The sequence below is a fragment of the Phoenix dactylifera genome, chromosome 12, assembly GCF_051530095.1.
Source record: "Phoenix dactylifera cultivar Ajwa chromosome 12, Ajwa_hap1_PhDact_Kaust_v1.1, whole genome shotgun sequence".
Classification (NCBI taxonomy): Eukaryota; Viridiplantae; Streptophyta; class Magnoliopsida; order Arecales; family Arecaceae; genus Phoenix; species Phoenix dactylifera.
The window spans coordinates 19,063,869-19,081,964 of NC_143201.1; the positions used below are offsets into that span (position 1 = coordinate 19,063,869).

General features: G+C 45.5%; 1 protein-coding gene across 2 annotated transcripts in view; it reads left to right on the plus strand.

Annotated features, from left to right (window-relative positions):
• Window positions 1-12,561: 12,561 nt before the first annotated feature.
• Window positions 12,562-18,096, plus strand: part of LOC103700361 (uncharacterized) — a 28,449-nt gene continuing 22,914 nt past the window's right edge. The window contains exon 1 of one of the 2 annotated variants that reach the window (XM_008782315.6): window positions 12,562-13,029. In XM_008782315.6, coding sequence (XP_008780537.1) covers window positions 12,613-13,029 — 417 coding nt within the window. In that variant the 5' untranslated portion in view covers window positions 12,562-12,612. The remainder of the gene's footprint in view (window positions 13,030-18,096) is intronic. The other variant, XM_008782310.6, reaches the window with a different exon arrangement.

Consider the following 18,096-nt stretch of genomic DNA (forward strand, 5'->3'; position numbering starts at 1 on the left):
TATTCTAACAAACTCTCACAGCTTATTCGTGTTAGAATTTACAAATCGTAAAACGATGTAAGTTGATCGCCCAGTTTTTCTTTTTTTTGCTAAAGAAAAGGAGAATACAAACTCTTAGGTTTTCCTGTCCATTATTATCTGTCAAGATGTAGTAGAACATTGAATGTGTTGAGTTGGGTTGTTAACAAATAGCATGGGAAATATCCTACAAAGAAAACCTACATGATGAGGGGGCCTACAAGCAGAATGAAAGGTTAAGTAATGATAGCGTAATCTAACATGATTATTTTAGCATTTGAGAATGATATCATTATGCATGAAACTTTAAATGTAAAAGAAATCATTAGATTTCCCACAAACAAACAAAAACATTGGATACAAAATATCTTTGGAAAACAAATAAGGATGATTATAGGGATAGTTTTAGAAGCAGCTATAACGCAAAAAAAAGAAAGGTGGAGAGTGAAAGAAAGCCGCGGTGCGACAATTACAGCAGCTTTTGTAATGTCCGGGCCCACAACCTACTAGGCCCAATAGAAAAAATAGGCCCAGTTAAGGGTTGGGCCCAAATTTTACTGTAGCCAGTATAATGATTATTATAAAAAAAAAAAAAAAAAATCATACTGTAGCCAGTACGAAGGGATAAGACCGACAGGGAAGGGTGACCCCCACCCCTGCTGGCAGCCGATGCCGGCGCACCGGAGACAGGGGGGACGGCGGCCATTCCCGGAGAGGGGAGGCATGGAACGGATGGGACCTCTCAGAGGGGGGGGTCTCATCTTCTAAACCACTATTTAAGTCCCTGCCGGCAACCCTAAGTCGGAGGCCCCCAAGAACACTGAAAGAGAGAGAGTCGAAGCCCTGGAGCCTAAGGCGGAAGAGCCCTGAAGCTCCAAGAGGAAGGAGGGACTACGAGGGGGAGGAACGGCCCAACGGTAACCAGCAAAAATCCAGGTAAGTGGCCCTTAGGTTAAATAATAAAATTTTAGGAGTGGAGATACCCCTCTGTAGGGTATTCTCCCCTCTGTTTCACTGATGAAACAGAGGGGAGGAGACTGGCACAGAGAGAGAGAAGGAGACCGGCACGGGAGAGAAGAACAGGAGGAGGGCCGTGGGCCGGACCCACAGGCTGCGGGCCGGACCAACAGGCCGCGGGCCGGCCTGAGAACGGCCCAAGCCGAGCCCACGCCACCCGGGCCGAGCCCAGCCGGACTCGGCCTGCGGGTGACAGGCCCCGGCCGTGGCTGCCCTAGGGCTGAGGGGCAGCCAAGGGCCGCCGGGTCTGCCGTGCCGGCGACCAACGCGGCCTCAAGGCCGCCAGCCTCAGCCGAGCCCCAGCCGAGCCCCACCTCTCCGCCGGCCGAGAGGTGGTGGCGAGACTCCCACAAAAAAAAAAAAAAAAAAAAAAAAGAAGAAAACGGAAGAGGAAGAAGAACAAAGTAAAGAAAAAAAAAGAGGGGGCACTTACCGCGGACCACGGCCTTACCTCGCCGTGGTCGGAGCCGGAGAAGTTCTCCCGGAGGAGATCGGCCTCGATCCCACCTCCCGGCTCTTCTCCTCTCCTCCGGCATCACTTCGAAGGAGAGGGAAAGGGCCGGCCTCCCACCGTCGCCGCCCCGAAGGGGAAGCACCACTCCGGGCTGGTAGATCTGGCCGGGGAGGGTTCGGTGAAGGTCGGAAGGAGGAGGAGGCGGCAGATCCGGCCGGAGGAGAAGAAGAAGGCCACAGATCTGGCCGGAGGAGAAGAAGGGGAGCCGGAGAAGAGGGCCGGAAGCATGGGCTTCGGTAGAGACAAAGAAGAGAAGAGGGAAAGAGAGGGAGTGACCGAGAGGGGGAAGGCCACAGATCTGGCCGGAGGAGAAGAAGGGGAGCCGGAGGGCCGGCCGGAGGTATGGTTTCGGTGGAGACGACGGAGAGAAAAAAGAGAGAGAGAGAGAGAGAGAGCGGCCGGATGAGGGAGAGGGGGTCGGGAAGGTGAAGAGGCGGAAGCCTCTGGAAGGGGGGAGAAAGAACCCAATAACGGGTTCGCGGGTCGGATCCGAATCCGAACCCGCAACCCGTTAAGCCCAAAGAAAAAAAAAAAAAGAAAAAAAAAAGAAAAAGAAAAAGAAAAAAAAAAAAAAGAGGGAAAGGGTTTAGCCAAATTTGACTAAACCCGAGCCCAAGCAAATTGGGCTAAGTCTGGACAAGCCAGACTATAAATTAAACCAAAATTAAACCCAATTAAGCTGGGAATTAAGCTTAGTGGCCAATCGGAAGGCCAATTAAGACTTATGAGCCCAGCCAAGACCCCAATACAGAGGAATTAGTCTTGGGCTAAATTTCAGGTAGAAAAGAAAATAATATATTGTTATTATGACAAAAATCCAGGTGACTTAGGACTCGTCACCAGGACGCAGGAGACCTAGGAGAAAGGCGAATCACTGTAAGTAACCTGTCCTAATCCTGTTATGGATCATATTATGTTATTAATGTTTCCTAAGCATTTATTTTAAGTATATATGTTTCATGCCTGATATGTTACAATGCATAAGTAACTTGCATGATCCCAGAAGCTATGGCTATGTATGCGACATGATGATACTGATATTTTAATCATGCATGTAAGTTTATAAAGTCTTAGTTAGCCAAGAGGCACTGTAACGGGCTCAAAGATGCTACTGATCGAATGCAACTGAGCTGGCCTTGCTAGTGGCCGAGAATAACTTCGCTGGCCTTGCTAGTGGCCGAGAATGACTAGCTGGCCCCGCCAGTGGCCGAATGGACTTCGTAGTAGCATCCGAGAGAAAAAGGACCACGGCATGCTGGGGGCACGGTTTCATATGCATATTTTATGAAAAATTTTGTGATTTGCACTACTGCTTTGTTTAAATTGCATACTTATTATGCCAGGATGATTTTTAGATAAACATGCATGTCAGCTTCTCAAAACCCTGATTTACATGTTTAGTCTACTGGTTGATCCGGTAGGATTATGCAGGATTACTTACTGAGCCGTGTAGCTCACATCTGTTTATGTTTCACTTTCTTTCAGATCCTCACCAGTGATCGCCATCAGACATGTTTTTATTTTGTTACAGAGCTTCGTATTTTTGGAGAAGCTTATATACTTCTGTACATATGAATAGCCTAGAAGTTCTGTATTTTTGGTTTTCAAACTTGAAGGTTGTACTGCAAACTTTTAATATATATATATAAGGATAAATCCTTTTGGCTACCTGTTACCCTGTATGAGGCTGCGTGCTACTGTGGGCGATAGTCGGCAATAGCACGGCCGTGTCACGGAACCGGATCCGGGGCGTGACACCTAGTGGTATCAGAGCAATAGGTTAACCATGAGTAAAAATTTTAAGCTTTAATAAGGAAATGGGTAGTTAAGTCTCATTTAGTGAGATTCCGCATAACCGGAAAGGAAAGAAAAGATTTTATTGGTCGTATCATCGGTCAGTCACGAAAATTGCTTGACACAAATATTTTGATAGGTGATAATGAGCAACAAAAAGAAAGAAGCTAGGGCTAATACAAAGCCATTCTAGGGGCATGGTTATGACAGGTATGGTATCAGAATTCAAGATTTAAGACTACCAAAAATTTTGGTGTTTTCAGACAGAATGGTAGCGAGCCATGCCAAAATAAAAATAAGCTAGTTTGGAGATTTCTCGATGGAGTAATTTGTATTTTGGATTATGATTAAAGTATATTTTGACTGATATAAAGTGGAACCATGGCATGTTGCTACACCCCTTCAGAAAACCGCAATTGTTGACACGAAATATAAAGATTGCATAATTCAGAAAGGATAGAAAAAGAATTAGAGACAAATCTTTTACAGCTTGACATGCAAGACTTTGATATTATCTTGGGCATGGACTGGAGGTCACGGTATCACGCCCACATTGATTGTTACCACAAGAGGGTGGTATTTCGGATACCTGGGGAGCAAGAATTTTTCTTTCAGGGCGATATACCCCTTCAAGATGCTCCTACACTACACTTTATTTCCGCCTTGAAAGCTGGAAAGGCTGTGAGAAAAGGGTGTAAGGCCTATCCGGCCTGTGTAATGGATACCCAGAAAGAGACCAAACTGGAAGATATTCCAGTAGTCAGAGAATATCCGGATGTCTTTCCGGAGGAATTACCAGGATTACCCCCAGACCGAGAGATCGAATTCACAATCGACCTCGCACCAGGAGAGGGGCCAGTCTCCAAGGCTCCTTACCGGATGGCCCCTGCTGAGTTAAGGGAATTGAAGGTACAACTACAAGAACTCCTGGATAAAAAGTTCATCCAGCCCAGTGCGTCGCCATGGGGAGCTCCTGTCCTATTTGTGAAAAAGAAAGACGGGAGTATGCGGCTATGCATCGATTACCGGGAATTGAACAAGATAACCATAAAGAACAAATATCCCCTACCTCGGATCGATGACCTGTTTGATCAGCTGCAAGGCGCCCAAGTCTTCTCCAAGATAGATTTGAGGTCAGGCTACCATCAGCTGAAGATCAAATCTGAGGATGTGCCAAAAACTGCATTTCGAACCAGGTATGGGCATTATGAATTTCTGGTTATGCCTTTTGGACTGACCAATGCCCCGGCTGCATTTATGGACTTGATGAACAGAGTCTTTAAACAATATTTGGATCAGTTCGTGATAGTTTTTATCGATGACATTTTGATATACTCAAAGAGCCGGAAGGAACATGAAGACCATTTGAGGATAGTGCTACAAATCCTTCGAGAGAAGAGGCTGTACGCCAAGCTGAACAAATGTGAGTTCTGGCTGGACAGTGTGGCGTTCCTCGGCCATATAATCTCCAAGGAAGGAGTGTCAGTGGACCCCAAGAAGATAGAAGCGGTGGTGGATTGGCCTCGTCCCACCAACGCCAAGGAAATAAGAAGCTTTTTGGGATTAGCCGGGTATTACCGGCGATTTGTGGAAGGGTTCTCCAAAATAGCTACCCCCTTGACCCAGTTGACTAAGAAACGGGCCAAGTTTATCTGGGACGGCAAGTGTGAGAGGAGCTTCCAGGAGCTTAAACAAAGGTTAGTTTCTGCCCCAATTTTGACATTACCGTCCTTAACTGGAGAATTTACCATCTACAGTGATGCTTCCAAGAACGGGCTAGGCTGTGTGCTGATGCAAGATGGCAAGGTGGTAGCCTATGCCTCGAGACAGCTGAAACCCTATGAACAGAATTACCCGACACACGACCTAGAGTTGGCCGCAGTAGTGTTCGCCTTGAAACTTTGGAGACATTATTTGTATGGCGAACACTGTGATGTGTACACCGACCACAAGAGCCTGAAGTATATATTCACCCAGAAGGAATTGAATATGAGGCAAAGAAGGTGGTTGGAACTCTTGAAGGATTATGACCTGAGTATTAAATACCACCCAGGAAAGGCCAACGTGGTGGCGGATGCCCTAAGTAGAAAGTCAGTTATAAGCTCCGCCGCTTTACTCACCACTCAACCACAGATTCAGAAGGATCTCGATAAAATGCAGGTTGAGGTGGTTACCCAAACTACAAAAATTTTGCTGGCCGCCTTGAGTATACAACCAACCTTGATCGATAGAATAAAGGTTGCCCAGCAGTCTGATGAGCACATTTGCCAGCTCAAGGATGAAGTGGAGAAAGGGTTGCGACCCGAACTCCAAATGCACCCAGATGGCACTCTAAGGTTTGGCCACCGACTGTGTGTACCGGCAAATGTTGACCTAAAAAGGGAAATCATGGAAGAAGCCCACCAATCCCGTTTCTCTATTCACCCAGGCAGTACTAAAATGTACTGGGACCTTCGGGAACATTACTGGTGGAAGGGGATGAAGAGAGAAATAGCTGAGTTTGTGGCCCGATGCTTGACCTGTCAGCTAGTAAAAGCAGAGCACCAGAGGCCAGCAGGGTTGCTGGAACCAATAGAAATTCCGGAATGGAAGTGGGAGCACATCACGATGGATTTTGTTACAGGACTCCCCAAAACGGTGAGAAAGAATGATGCAGTGTGGGTGATTGTTGATCGCCTTACAAAATCAGCTCATTTTCTGCCATTCAGAATTGGTACTCCTTTAGATAAGCTGGCCCAATTATACATCGATGAGATTGTACGCCTGCACGGAGTACCAGTGAGTATCATTTCTGATCGTGACCCCCGATTCGTGTCCAGATTCTGGAAAAGCTTTCAGAAGGCCATGGGTACCGGACTGAGGCTCAGTACAGCATACCACCCCCAGACTGACGGCCAGTCAGAGCGGACAATCCAAACTCTGGAAGACATGCTGAGGGCTTGCACTGTGGACCTAGGTGGAAACTGGGATAGTCACATACCACTGGTGGAATTTGCTTATAACAATAGCTACCATTCCAGTATCCAGATGGCCCCATACGAAGCTCTCTATGGGAGAAGATGCCGATCCCCCTTACACTGGGATGATGTCGGGGAGCGGAAAATGCTAGGACCTGAACTGGTCCAGCACACCAGAGACAAGGTACTACTAATTAAGCAAAGGCTTCAGGCTGCCCAGGATAGACAGAAAAGATGGGCTGACAGAGGAAGAAGGGCCTTGGAATTTTTGGAGGGGAACTTTGTCTTCCTAAAAATTTCACCATCAAAGGGTATTACCCGATTCGGAAGACACGGCAAATTAAGTCCTCGCTACATTGGCCCATTTGAGGTTCTTGCTAGAATAGGCAAAGTTGCCTACAAATTGGCCCTACCTTCAGAGCTATCAGGCGTACACAACGTCTTTCACGTCTCCTTGTTACGGAGGTACGTTCCGGATCCCAGCCATGTGGTGCCACCTGAGCCTCTGCAATTAAATAAAGATTTAACCTATGAGGAGGCTCCCCTGTGCATCATAGACAGAAAAGAGCAAATCCTCCGAAGGCACACCATTCCCTACGTTAAAGTCCAGTGGACCAACCACACTGAAAGGGAAGCTACCTGGGAATTGGAGGAAGAGATGCGACAACGCTACCCTCAGCTCTTCGAGAACCAAGGTATGTTTAATTTCGAGGACGAAATTTATTTAAGGGGGGAAGAATGTAATGTCCGGGCCCACAACCTACTAGGCCCAATAGAAAAATAGGCCCAGTTAAGGGTTGGGCCCAAATTTTACTGTAGCCAGTATAATGATTATTATAAAAAAAAAAAAAAAATCATACTGTAGCCAGTACGAAGGGATAAGACCGACAGGGAAGGGTGACCCCCACCCCTGCTGGCAGCCGATGCCGGCGCACCGGAGACAGGGGGGACGGCGGCCATTCCCGGAGAGGGGAGGCATGGAACGGATGGGACCTCTCAGAGGGGGGGGTCTCATCTTCTAAACCACTATTTAAGTCCCTGCCGGCAACCCTAAGTCGGAGGCCCCCAAGAACACTGAAAGAGAGAGAGTCGAAGCCCTGGAGCCTAAGGCGGAAGAGCCCTGAAGCTCCAAGAGGAAGGAGGGACTACGAGGGGGAGGAACGGCCCAACGGTAACCAGCAAAAATCCAGGTAAGTGGCCCTTAGGTTAAATAATAAAATTTTAGGAGTGGAGATACCCCTCTGTAGGGTATTCTCCCCTCTGTTTCACTGATGAAACAGAGGGGAGGAGACTGGCACAGAGAGAGAGAAGGAGACCGGCACGGGAGAGAAGAACAGGAGGAGGGCCGTGGGCCGGACCCACAGGCTGCGGGCCGGACCAACAGGCCGCGGGCCGGCCTGAGAACGGCCCAAGCCGAGCCCACGCCACCCGGGCCGAGCCCAGCCGGACTCGGCCTGCGGGTGACAGGCCCCGGCCGTGGCTGCCCTAGGGCTGAGGGGCAGCCAAGGGCCGCCGGGTCTGTCGTGCCGGCGACCAACGCGGCCTCAAGGCCGCCAGCCTCAGCCGAGCCCCAGCCGAGCCCCACCTCTCCGCCGGCCGAGAGGTGGTGGCGAGACTCCCACAAAAAAAAAAAAAAAAAAAAAAGAAGAAAACGGAAGAGGAAGAAGAACAAAGTAAAGAAAAAAAAAAGAGGGGGCACTTACCGCGGACCACGGCCTTACCTCGCCGTGGTCGGAGCCGGAGAAGTTCTCCCGGAGGAGATCGGCCTCGATCCCACCTCCCGGCTCTTCTCCTCTCCTCCGGCATCACTTCGAAGGAGAGGGAAAGGGCCGGCCTCCCACCGTCGCCGCCCCGAAGGGGAAGCACCACTCCGGGCTGGTAGATCTGGCCGGGGAGGGTTCGGTGAAGGTCGGAAGGAGGAGGAGGCGGCAGATCCGGCCGGAGGAGAAGAAGAAGGCCACAGATCTGGCCGGAGGAGAAGAAGGGGAGCCGGAGAAGAGGGCCGGAAGCATGGGCTTCGGTAGAGACAAAGAAGAGAAGAGGGAAAGAGAGGGAGTGACCGAGAGGGGGAAGGCCACAGATCTGGCCGGAGGAGAAGAAGGGGAGCCGGAGGGCCGGCCGGAGGTATGGTTTCGGTGGAGACGACGGAGAGAAAAGAGAGAGAGAGAGAGAGAGAGAGCGGCCGGATGAGGGAGAGGGGGTCGGGAAGGTGAAGAGGCGGAAGCCTCTGGAAGGGGGGAGAAAGAACCCAATAACGGGTTCGCGGGTCGGATCCGAATCCGAACCCGCAACCCGTTAAGCCCAAAGAAAAAAAAAAAAAAAAGAAAAAAAAAGAAAAAGAAAAAGAAAAAAAAAAAAAGAGGGAAAGGGTTTAGCCAAATTTGACTAAACCCGAGCCCAAGCAAATTGGGCTAAGTCTGGACAAGCCAGACTATAAATTAAACCAAAATTAAACCCAATTAAGCTGGGAATTAAGCTTAGTGGCCAATCGGAAGGCCAATTAAGACTTATGAGCCCAGCCAAGACCCCAATACAGAGGAATTAGTCTTGGGCTAAATTTCAGGTAGAAAAGAAAATAATATATTGTTATTATGACAAAAATCCAGGTGACTTAGGACTCGTCACCAGGACGCAGGAGACCTAGGAGAAAGGCGAATCACTGTAAGTAACCTGTCCTAATCCTGTTATGGATCATATTATGTTATTAATGTTTCCTAAGCATTTATTTTAAGTATATATGTTTCATGCCTGATATGTTACAATGCATAAGTAACTTGCATGATCCCAGAAGCTATGGCTATGTATGCGACATGATGATACTGATATTTTAATCATGCATGTAAGTTTATAAAGTCTTAGTTAGCCAAGAGGCACTGTAACGGGCTCAAAGATGCTACTGATCGAATGCAACTGAGCTGGCCTTGCTAGTGGCCGAGAATAACTTCGCTGGCCTTGCTAGTGGCCGAGAATGACTAGCTGGCCCCGCCAGTGGCCGAATGGACTTCGTAGTAGCATCCGAGAGAAAAAGGACCACGGCATGCTGGGGGCACGGTTTCATATGCATATTTTATGAAAAATTTTGTGATTTGCACTACTGCTTTGTTTAAATTGCATACTTATTATGCCAGGATGATTTTTAGATAAACATGCATGTCAGCTTCTCAAAACCCTGATTTACATGTTTAGTCTACTGGTTGATCCGGTAGGATTATGCAGGATTACTTACTGAGCCGTGTAGCTCACATCTGTTTATGTTTCGCTTTCTTTCAGATCCTCACCAGTGATCGCCATCAGACATGTTTTTATTTTGTTACAGAGCTTCGTATTTTTGGAGAAGCTTATATACTTCTGTACATATGAATAGCCTAGAAGTTCTGTATTTTTGGTTTTCAAACTTGAAGGTTGTACTGCAAACTTTTAATATATATATATAAGGATAAATCCTTTTGGCTACCTGTTACCCTGTATGAGGCTGCGTGCTACTGTGGGCGATAGTCGGCAATAGCACGGCCGTGTCACGGAACCGGATCCGGGGCGTGACAGCTTTAACTGAAGATAGTAAATAATTTTTGATATACTATTGGCTTGTTTGAAATATGTATGTGGAGGATTGACATGAACAAACAAGCGAAGGACAGTGGAACAATTAACAAATGCGATTGTAAATTTTTTCGCAGAATTTTCTGAGTCTTTGGCACAGATAATCTTTGATGGCAAATGCCAAACCACGTCTCCTAAATGTAAAAAACCAGGGATACAAGTCATGAAATAGGTAGGATATCAACCAGCCATAAACTAGGCAAATGGATGCCATGCCCCCTCCGAGCAAATCTCATACCACCATTAATGCTGTAGGAAATAGGACTACGACCACCATAGCCACTGCTATAGTTTAGGCCGAACTAAAAATAATGGATGATTAGGCCGCCTTCTTTGCCATCACTCTCTGCATGCATGCCTCTCGAAATCCTTCTATCTAGCCTAGCAAACAGTATTCTCAGGAAGCCAAGCCTTCTCCCAGGTCCAAGAGGTACTCCCTTCCTCGTCCCCATAGAGAGCTTCTAATAGGCTATGTTCAGCTTGTTGTTTCTCGTACTTCGGCAAGAAATTCAACGAGAAGGCCATGAGAGAGATTGATGCAACCGGAAGCATTGAGACACCTGCATGAGAAAAGGTCTATTCTCTAATTAAGCCTCGGGATTAGATATTATTGAAATAGTATTAATGACTATAAAGGTATATTTTTGCCTTTTCTAAACAACTTCAAGCATTAAAAATCCATAAATTATGACTTTGTCGTCTCAACAAAAAAAAATTTCGTACACATCTTTCTAAATATTAAAATTTGTATAAATATTCTCTCAAAATTAATATTTACATATATATATACTCCAATAAATATTTGTTTTGCATACATATTCTTCTTTTTTCTTTTTTTTATATCTGCCCACACCATCTAACACTATTAAATTAGCAATTTAAAATTAAAAATAACTAAAATATTTTTAATGGGTAGACATACAAAAAGAAACATTTATAAGGATATACATGCAAATAACAACTTTACGAAGGTAATTATGCAATTTTACATATGTAGGAGGGTTTACATGTAAAAAAATCTAACTTTTTTTTTTCTATTTCAATTTGTTTTAACACTCGGATTTGTCTCGCTTCTTAATATTTTCTGTAAAAATATTGCTCGAAAAAAGATTCATTCGATTACTAAATAACAAAAAGAGTTATGAAAGTTCTTTTACTAATCATGAGATTATTTTATTTTATTCTTCTTCATTTACAACAACCATTATCTCTTATTTTATCGAAACAAAGCTTATAGTATTTATTGTTATAAAAGTATGTATTAGAATACAGAAAAAGATTAGAATCTCTTAAAAGTATATGATAGATTGTAATAATTAAGCTTCCTTACTACTACTATACTCATAGATGGAAGAACAATATCAAGCGTCCCCGAGCAAAATTATTCAAGGACTTCAGAATCCTTCAGACTTACTAACAATCTCCACGGTCATGTCGTAGAAAGCCACCCCTTACATATGTATCTTAAGCAAGTTTTCTTTGAAGCTTCTTTTTTCTAGAAGAAAAAAAAGATTTAATATATCAGGCCCATCTTGTCATAGTAATATTAAATCGGCTATCCTGCACATGAAAAAATTTCTACATCTAAAAGATAAACATTGCAAATCTCGTACACTAAAAGATAAATATTGCAAATCTCTCGCAACACTTTTCTTTAAATAGTTTTTAAAGTTAAAGGCGAGACCTAACTATTTTTATGTAAAAAATGATACAATGAAGAACTAAACCATCTATGGTGGAAAAAGGAGTTGAGGTTTAGTTTTAATTCCGAACTAAAAAGTAAAAGGGACGGTCGAGAAAGATCAAAAAATTTTTAAAAGGAGGTAGAGAGATATTAGTTTCCAATAAGGCTCGTTAACTTGTTACTACTTTAGGAGTAAAAAGATAATTTAAATAAATATAATTTTGGCTAATCACGTCAGTTGAAACGCTAGATCAAAGATATTTATATAAAAATAGTATTTTGTGAGGGCATGCACATAAATATCAATTTAGAGAGTCTTCATGTATATTTTAATATTTAGAAAGGTATTTATACAAAAATCTAAATTTTTTTTGCATCTGACAGATGTTTTTTTTGCATGTTTGCCGGTTAAGGATATTTTCGTCATTTCAATTTCAAACTGCTAACTTTTTAGCGGCATTAAATGATATAGGTACATATGAAAAAAAAAAAAAGAGGGTATACATACATGACAAGTGTTTGATAAAGCTATATATGTAACTATTAATTTTAGAAGGCTATTTATATAAATTTAAATATTTAGGAGGGATGTGAAGAAAAAAATTCTAAAAAAAATGATGTACAAGATAAATGCTATTAAAAATGATAAATATTGTAATTATAAGGCCAAGGCTGTTGGAGGAGCTGCAATAGAGATTTTAATTTGCCACGTTGGTCCTCATGTGCTTTGGTAAAAAATTAGACGAGAAGGCCATCAGTGACAAGGTGCAGGATAAGGAGAAGACGACGGTGGCTGCGGCGACGCCTTGGATGGCGCAGGCTAAGAAAGACATGGCCGCGTGGCAGGAGTCGCCGTCAGCTTGACCGGTGGCGCGTCTCCAACGACCCCATCATTAAATCGGATCCAAATAGCTAAATCGGGCCGGCCCGATCGGGTTTGGATCCGGGCCCGGGACCGGCCCGTTTTTAGCCCTGTTTCACCTGCACCATCCAAAATCGGAAGCCCCCCGCCGGATAGAGTGTGAGATATGAGGCGGCGGAAGGCGACGACGGGCCGGCGAACCGCCGCGTCACCTGGCCGGGAGCGCCCCCTCGACTCGCTCGGCCTCGAACCGGTTCCCTCTTCCTCCTCCGCCGCCTCCCGCCGCTCCTCCCGGGTCTCTGCCTCCCTCCTCTTCGATGGCCACGCCGGGTTCCCGGCGGAGGAGGCCGGGCCAGACTTCACGTCGGAGCTCCAGGACGGCGGACGGTGGTCGAGCCTAGCGGAGCCCAGGACCTTTCCCCACAGCGTGAAGCAGCAGTGCTGGGACAAGGCGGAGAAGGTGAAGGGCCGCGACCCCGACCGGTGGCGCCGCGACCCCCTCGGCAACGTTGTCTTCCGGAAGCTCGTCGGCTGCCCCGGCTGCCTCTGCCACGACTATGATCACGTACTCCCCTACTCCAAGGTGCCGACTTGACTTGATGCTCTTCCTCTACACGTTTCTATTTATTCTAAGAAAAAATTAGGTCTTTTAGTATTTTCCCTCTTGTTTGGGGGTTTTGTAATGCAACTTCTCCTCAAATGGAGAAAAAATTTGCTGTGATTTTTCAATCTGGTTTCATGTTTGTAGTCCTAATCTTGGATTTGTGGGGCCAGGTTTTAGAATCAGGGGTTCTGTGAGGTGGTTTGCCTATATATGAGAAGGTGTTGAGAAAGGAACGATTCTTTTCATAGTTTATAGCGGTTCTTCTTGGATTCGTCTCAAAGGATGATCAAAATCTTATCTCAAAGTTGTTGCATTGATTTGTTTCTGCTTTAGTTTGGTCGCTGCCTCCTGTGAGAGCAAGTGGGAATTTTCTTGGTACACAATGGGAGAGGAATTCGTGTGCTTGAAAATTCTAATCTTGTAAGAAGGTGGTAATTGAGGTACAAATCGTAGCTTGTTGATGGGTTACAAATTTGGGAGAAAAAACCGGAAATAATTACACCAGAGGTTTTTTGTTGAAAAGGAAAAGAAAAAGAAAAAAGCATTAGAGATTTTGGTAAGGAAATAGTATAACCAGAATGAGATCTGTGAACTTCAGGCTTCTAGTAGATAGTCATTTTTGCAAAATTGCAAATGCATGCACCTCAGGTTTTAATCTGTACACAGAGAGGTTTAAATCTATACACCTCAGACCTGAATCTGCATATATTGTGAAATTTGAACCTATTATGTGTCACGCCCCGGATCCGGATCCGTGACACGGCCGTGCTATTGCCGACTACCGCCCACAATAGCACGCAGCCTCATACCTGGGAAATAGGGTAGTCAAACCAACCGAATCTTTTCATATGAAAGCATTCTTAGTACAACATGCTGGTCAGTACCCAAATACAGAGCTTCTATGTAGTTTATGTACACAAAAGTATACTTGCTTTACCCCAGAAGCCCTGATACCAAATTAACGTGTCTCTGGCAGCTATCAGTGGTGAGGATCTGAAAGAAAAAGTAAATGAACGGATATGAGCTACACGGCTCAGTAAGTAATCATACATAATCTTACCGGATCGAACATAACGGTAACCATGTTTATGCAGGGTTTGAGAAGCTGACATGCATATTTATCTAATCATCTTCATGGCATAATATATATGCAATTTAAAGGAGATATCGGTTATAGCAAAATACAAATTTCATAACGATATATCCAAAACCCGTTGTAAAACAATGTATGCTTTGGTCAGGCACGTTCATAAATGTCACGGCCCGCCTGCGCAGGGCACGTGACTATCGGGCCCACATGAGGGGGAAACACGGGGCTCCCCTGCCAGATGTTGGCCGGTTCCGGGGCTTCACGCAAGCGTCCTTCACCCCTCACCGATTTTGCTTCTCCCCAAAAACACATCTGCAGGATTTGGAAGCACCCGCCTCATATACCCAATCTCTGAAACGAGCCTCATGATCATGCTTCAAATATCATTTTCATAAAGTATGCAATTTAAACAAAGCAGTATTGTAAATCACAAAATTTTCATAAAACATGCACATGAAACCGTGCCCCCGGCATACCGTGGTCATGCTCTTGAATGCTACTGCGAAGTCATTCTTGGCCACTGGCGGGACCGGCTCAGTTATTAGGCGGCCACTGGCGGGGCTGGCTCAGTCAATCTCGGCCACTGGCAAGGCCGGCTCAGTTACATTGGGTCAGTAGCTCTTAAGAGTTCATAAATAATGCTCAGTATAGGTAGTACCTCATAGATGCTACGGCGAATTCATTATCGGTCACTGGCGGGGCCTGCTCAGTTATTAGTCGGCCACTGGCGGGGCTGGCTCAGTCATTATCGGCCACTGGCAAGGCCGGCTCAGTTGCATTCGGCCCGTAGCATTAGTAGTTCTTAGGTACCCCCTTACAAGCAATATGCAGCTAGAGCAAATCATTATTACTCTTTACACTCATGCTAAGAAAAATCATAACATGGAACTCCATTCATTTTGCATGTATCACAAGAGCTATGAAAACATAATATGTGCACAACTATGAATTATGTGACTGACATGTACCACTCATGTTCATATTTCATAACTCATATCTTAGCATGTAACGTAATCCCAGTATTTTGTAGGCATAACGGAATATAAAGCATATATCATCATATCTTGTGTAACTAGAGCATGTCAGATACACATATCATTCTTAGCCTACAGTACATGCATAACATGTTAAATTTCATGTATGATCCATAAAGATTAGGGCAGATTACTTACCTTTCTCACCAATCATGTATACAATTCAAATTGTATGAAAAACACTGGTTCATCTTATAAAACATAATACAGGATCTACGATAAGATTAAGATAGATTACTTACCTCAATTCGCTTTCCAAATTGCTCAAGTCCAGGTGACTAATCCTCAATCACCTAAAACAACATCATAGGGATTACATTATTCCCCATTCATTTATTATAAAATTTCTTAGTTCATCATACTATGAACTTACTTGCTTGGATCCTATCCAAGGATTTAGCCCAAGTCCAATTTGAAGCCTTTGGGATTCGATTTAAAACCAGATTGGGTCCACCTGGGTTGATTGGGTTTTTAATTAAAGGATTGGGCCTCGTTTATAATTGGGTCCAACCTTTTCTAGCCAATTGGGTCCTCTGATTTGGTCAACGTGGCTCATTTGGGTCTGAGTCAGGATTAGCCCAAGGTCAATTCGACCTTCTGTCAGTTAAATTGGGCTTGAATTGGGCCTGATTTACAATCAATTAGGTATGCTGAGACCAACTCAGCTTAATTGGATTCGGACCCAATTTAATTTGGGCTTAACGTGTTTCGGATCCGAACCCGATTCCGGCCCGTTAACCCACTCTTTTCTTTTCTCTTCTCATTTTCTTTCTTTTCTTTTCTTTTTTCTTTTTCTTTTCTTTTCTTTTTTTGTTTCTCTTTTTCTTTCTTTTTCTTTTTCTTTTTCTTTTCCTTTTTTTTTTTTTTTTTCTTTTCTTCTCTTCTCTTCTCCTTTTTCTTTTCTTCTCCTTCCCGAAGCTTCCTCCCCTCCTCCTCTCTTTCCTTCCTTCTCTCCCGATCTCCCCCTTCCTCTCTTCTCCGACGATGGCAGGACGGCGAGCGGAGGGGAGGATGGCGAGCGGAGGGAGACGGCCCACGACCGGCGGCGTCCGCGGCCAAGCCCCGCGGCATACCGGCCGAGCCCGCGGCCGAGCCCCGCGGCATACCGGCCGAGCCCGCGGCCGAGCTCTCGGCTTCCCCGGCCGAGCCCGCGGCCGAGCTCTCGGCTTCCCCGGCCGAGCCCGCACCGGCGACGCTCACGGCCGTACACGGCAAGTCCCCTCCTCCTCTCCTTTCTCTCTCTCTCCTTGGTTCCGATCGGAAGCCCTAGCCATTTCGGCCGGTCCTCCGGTCTTCTTCTTCTCCTCCGGCCGGATCTACGGCCTCTTCCTCCTCTCTCTTTCTTTCTTTCTTTCTTTTCTTTGGTCCTTCCCTCCGGCACCACCCCCTATTCTCTCTCTCTCTCACTCCCAAACCCTCTCTCTTCCTCTCTCCATTCTTCCCCTGTGAAGGAAGAAGGGGGTTTTGGGAGGGCCGAGCCACAGTCGGCAGTGCCACGGCCGAGCTCGCGGCGTCCACAGCCGCGCCTGCGGCTGAGCCCACGGCCGCGCCTGCGGCCGATGCCCGCGGCCACACACGGGTGAGTCCCCTCTTCCCTCTCTCCTTTTTCTTCTTTCTTTCATTTTCTTTTCTTTCCTCCCTTCTTCTTCTTCACTGAGACCCCCTATCCCACTGAAGAAGAAGAAGGGGAATGGACTCCGGCCAACTGCAGCCCCCTACCGAGAGCCGGCAGTGACTGCAACTGAGGTCCATGGAGTCCCTCCTCTATTTTTATTTTGGTAACAGGAGCTTACCATTTTCGGGGATGACCTGCGGTGCCTCCTCTCCAACACCTCTGCCGATTTAGGGGTTCCTCCTTCCTCTTGGAGCTTCCGGGCTCTCTCTCTTTCTCTCGTTCGGTGTTTAGGGGGTCTGTCATTTTGGGGTTGCCGGCATAGGCTTAAAGGACTGTTTAAGGATGAGACCCCCTCTGAGAGGTCCCTTTCCTCTCCATTCCTCCATACCTCGGGACTGGCCGCCGCCCCCCTTGTCTCCGGCGCGCCGGCAGCGGCTGTCAGCAGGGGTGAGGGTCACCCCTCCCTGTCGGTCTTATCCCTTCGTTTTTATTTTTTATTTTTTATTTCAATCCTTATACAGCACTGCCCACAGTGAAATTTGGGCCCAACCCTTAACTGGGCCCATTTCTTATTGGGCCTAGTAGGTTCTGGGCCCGGACATTACATTCTACCCTCCTTAAAATAAATTTCGTCCTCGAAATTAAACATACCTTAGGTTCTGGTTTTCAAAAGTAGTCAACCATTGAGTCATCCTCGAGATCTCAGTTAGTCTCTCTTAAAATGCTTGCTGATAAGATTTTGGCAAATTCATGGCACCTCAAAACTTGATCCCTTCTATTTATGATATAAGAGTTCTTTTGATCTCTTCCAAAGAAGACTAATCTTCCCACCTTAGATGCTATAATCCTTGGCCCGAGAAATTAATTGCTTTCGATTAAGTCCACACAACGGTCGTAATCGGGTTAATAGAAATAGGTGAGAGCATTAGCATCAAATACTTTTCATAATCTATAATCCTCTTTCTTCTCTTAACCCTGCCTACAATTTTATGATCAACTTTTATCCTAGCAAAACTTCAAACCCCTTTTAGATAGGTAGATCGAAGATGTCATAGCTAGGAGTAGGGAACATTTCAGGTCTAAGCCCAACCAAGGCACCATCAATCCGTTTAAGATGCCAAAATTCTCCTGGGAGTTGCCAATAATAGAAAAACTCACTGGTGAAGATTATACAGCTCTCTCTCCAGATTATTCATAGAATCAACATCTTAATTCTGAATAAGAAGATCAAGTTTCTTTGTCAAAATATCAACTTCTCTTGATTAACCGATCTATCACAAGATTAGATCATAAACAACTCTAATCCA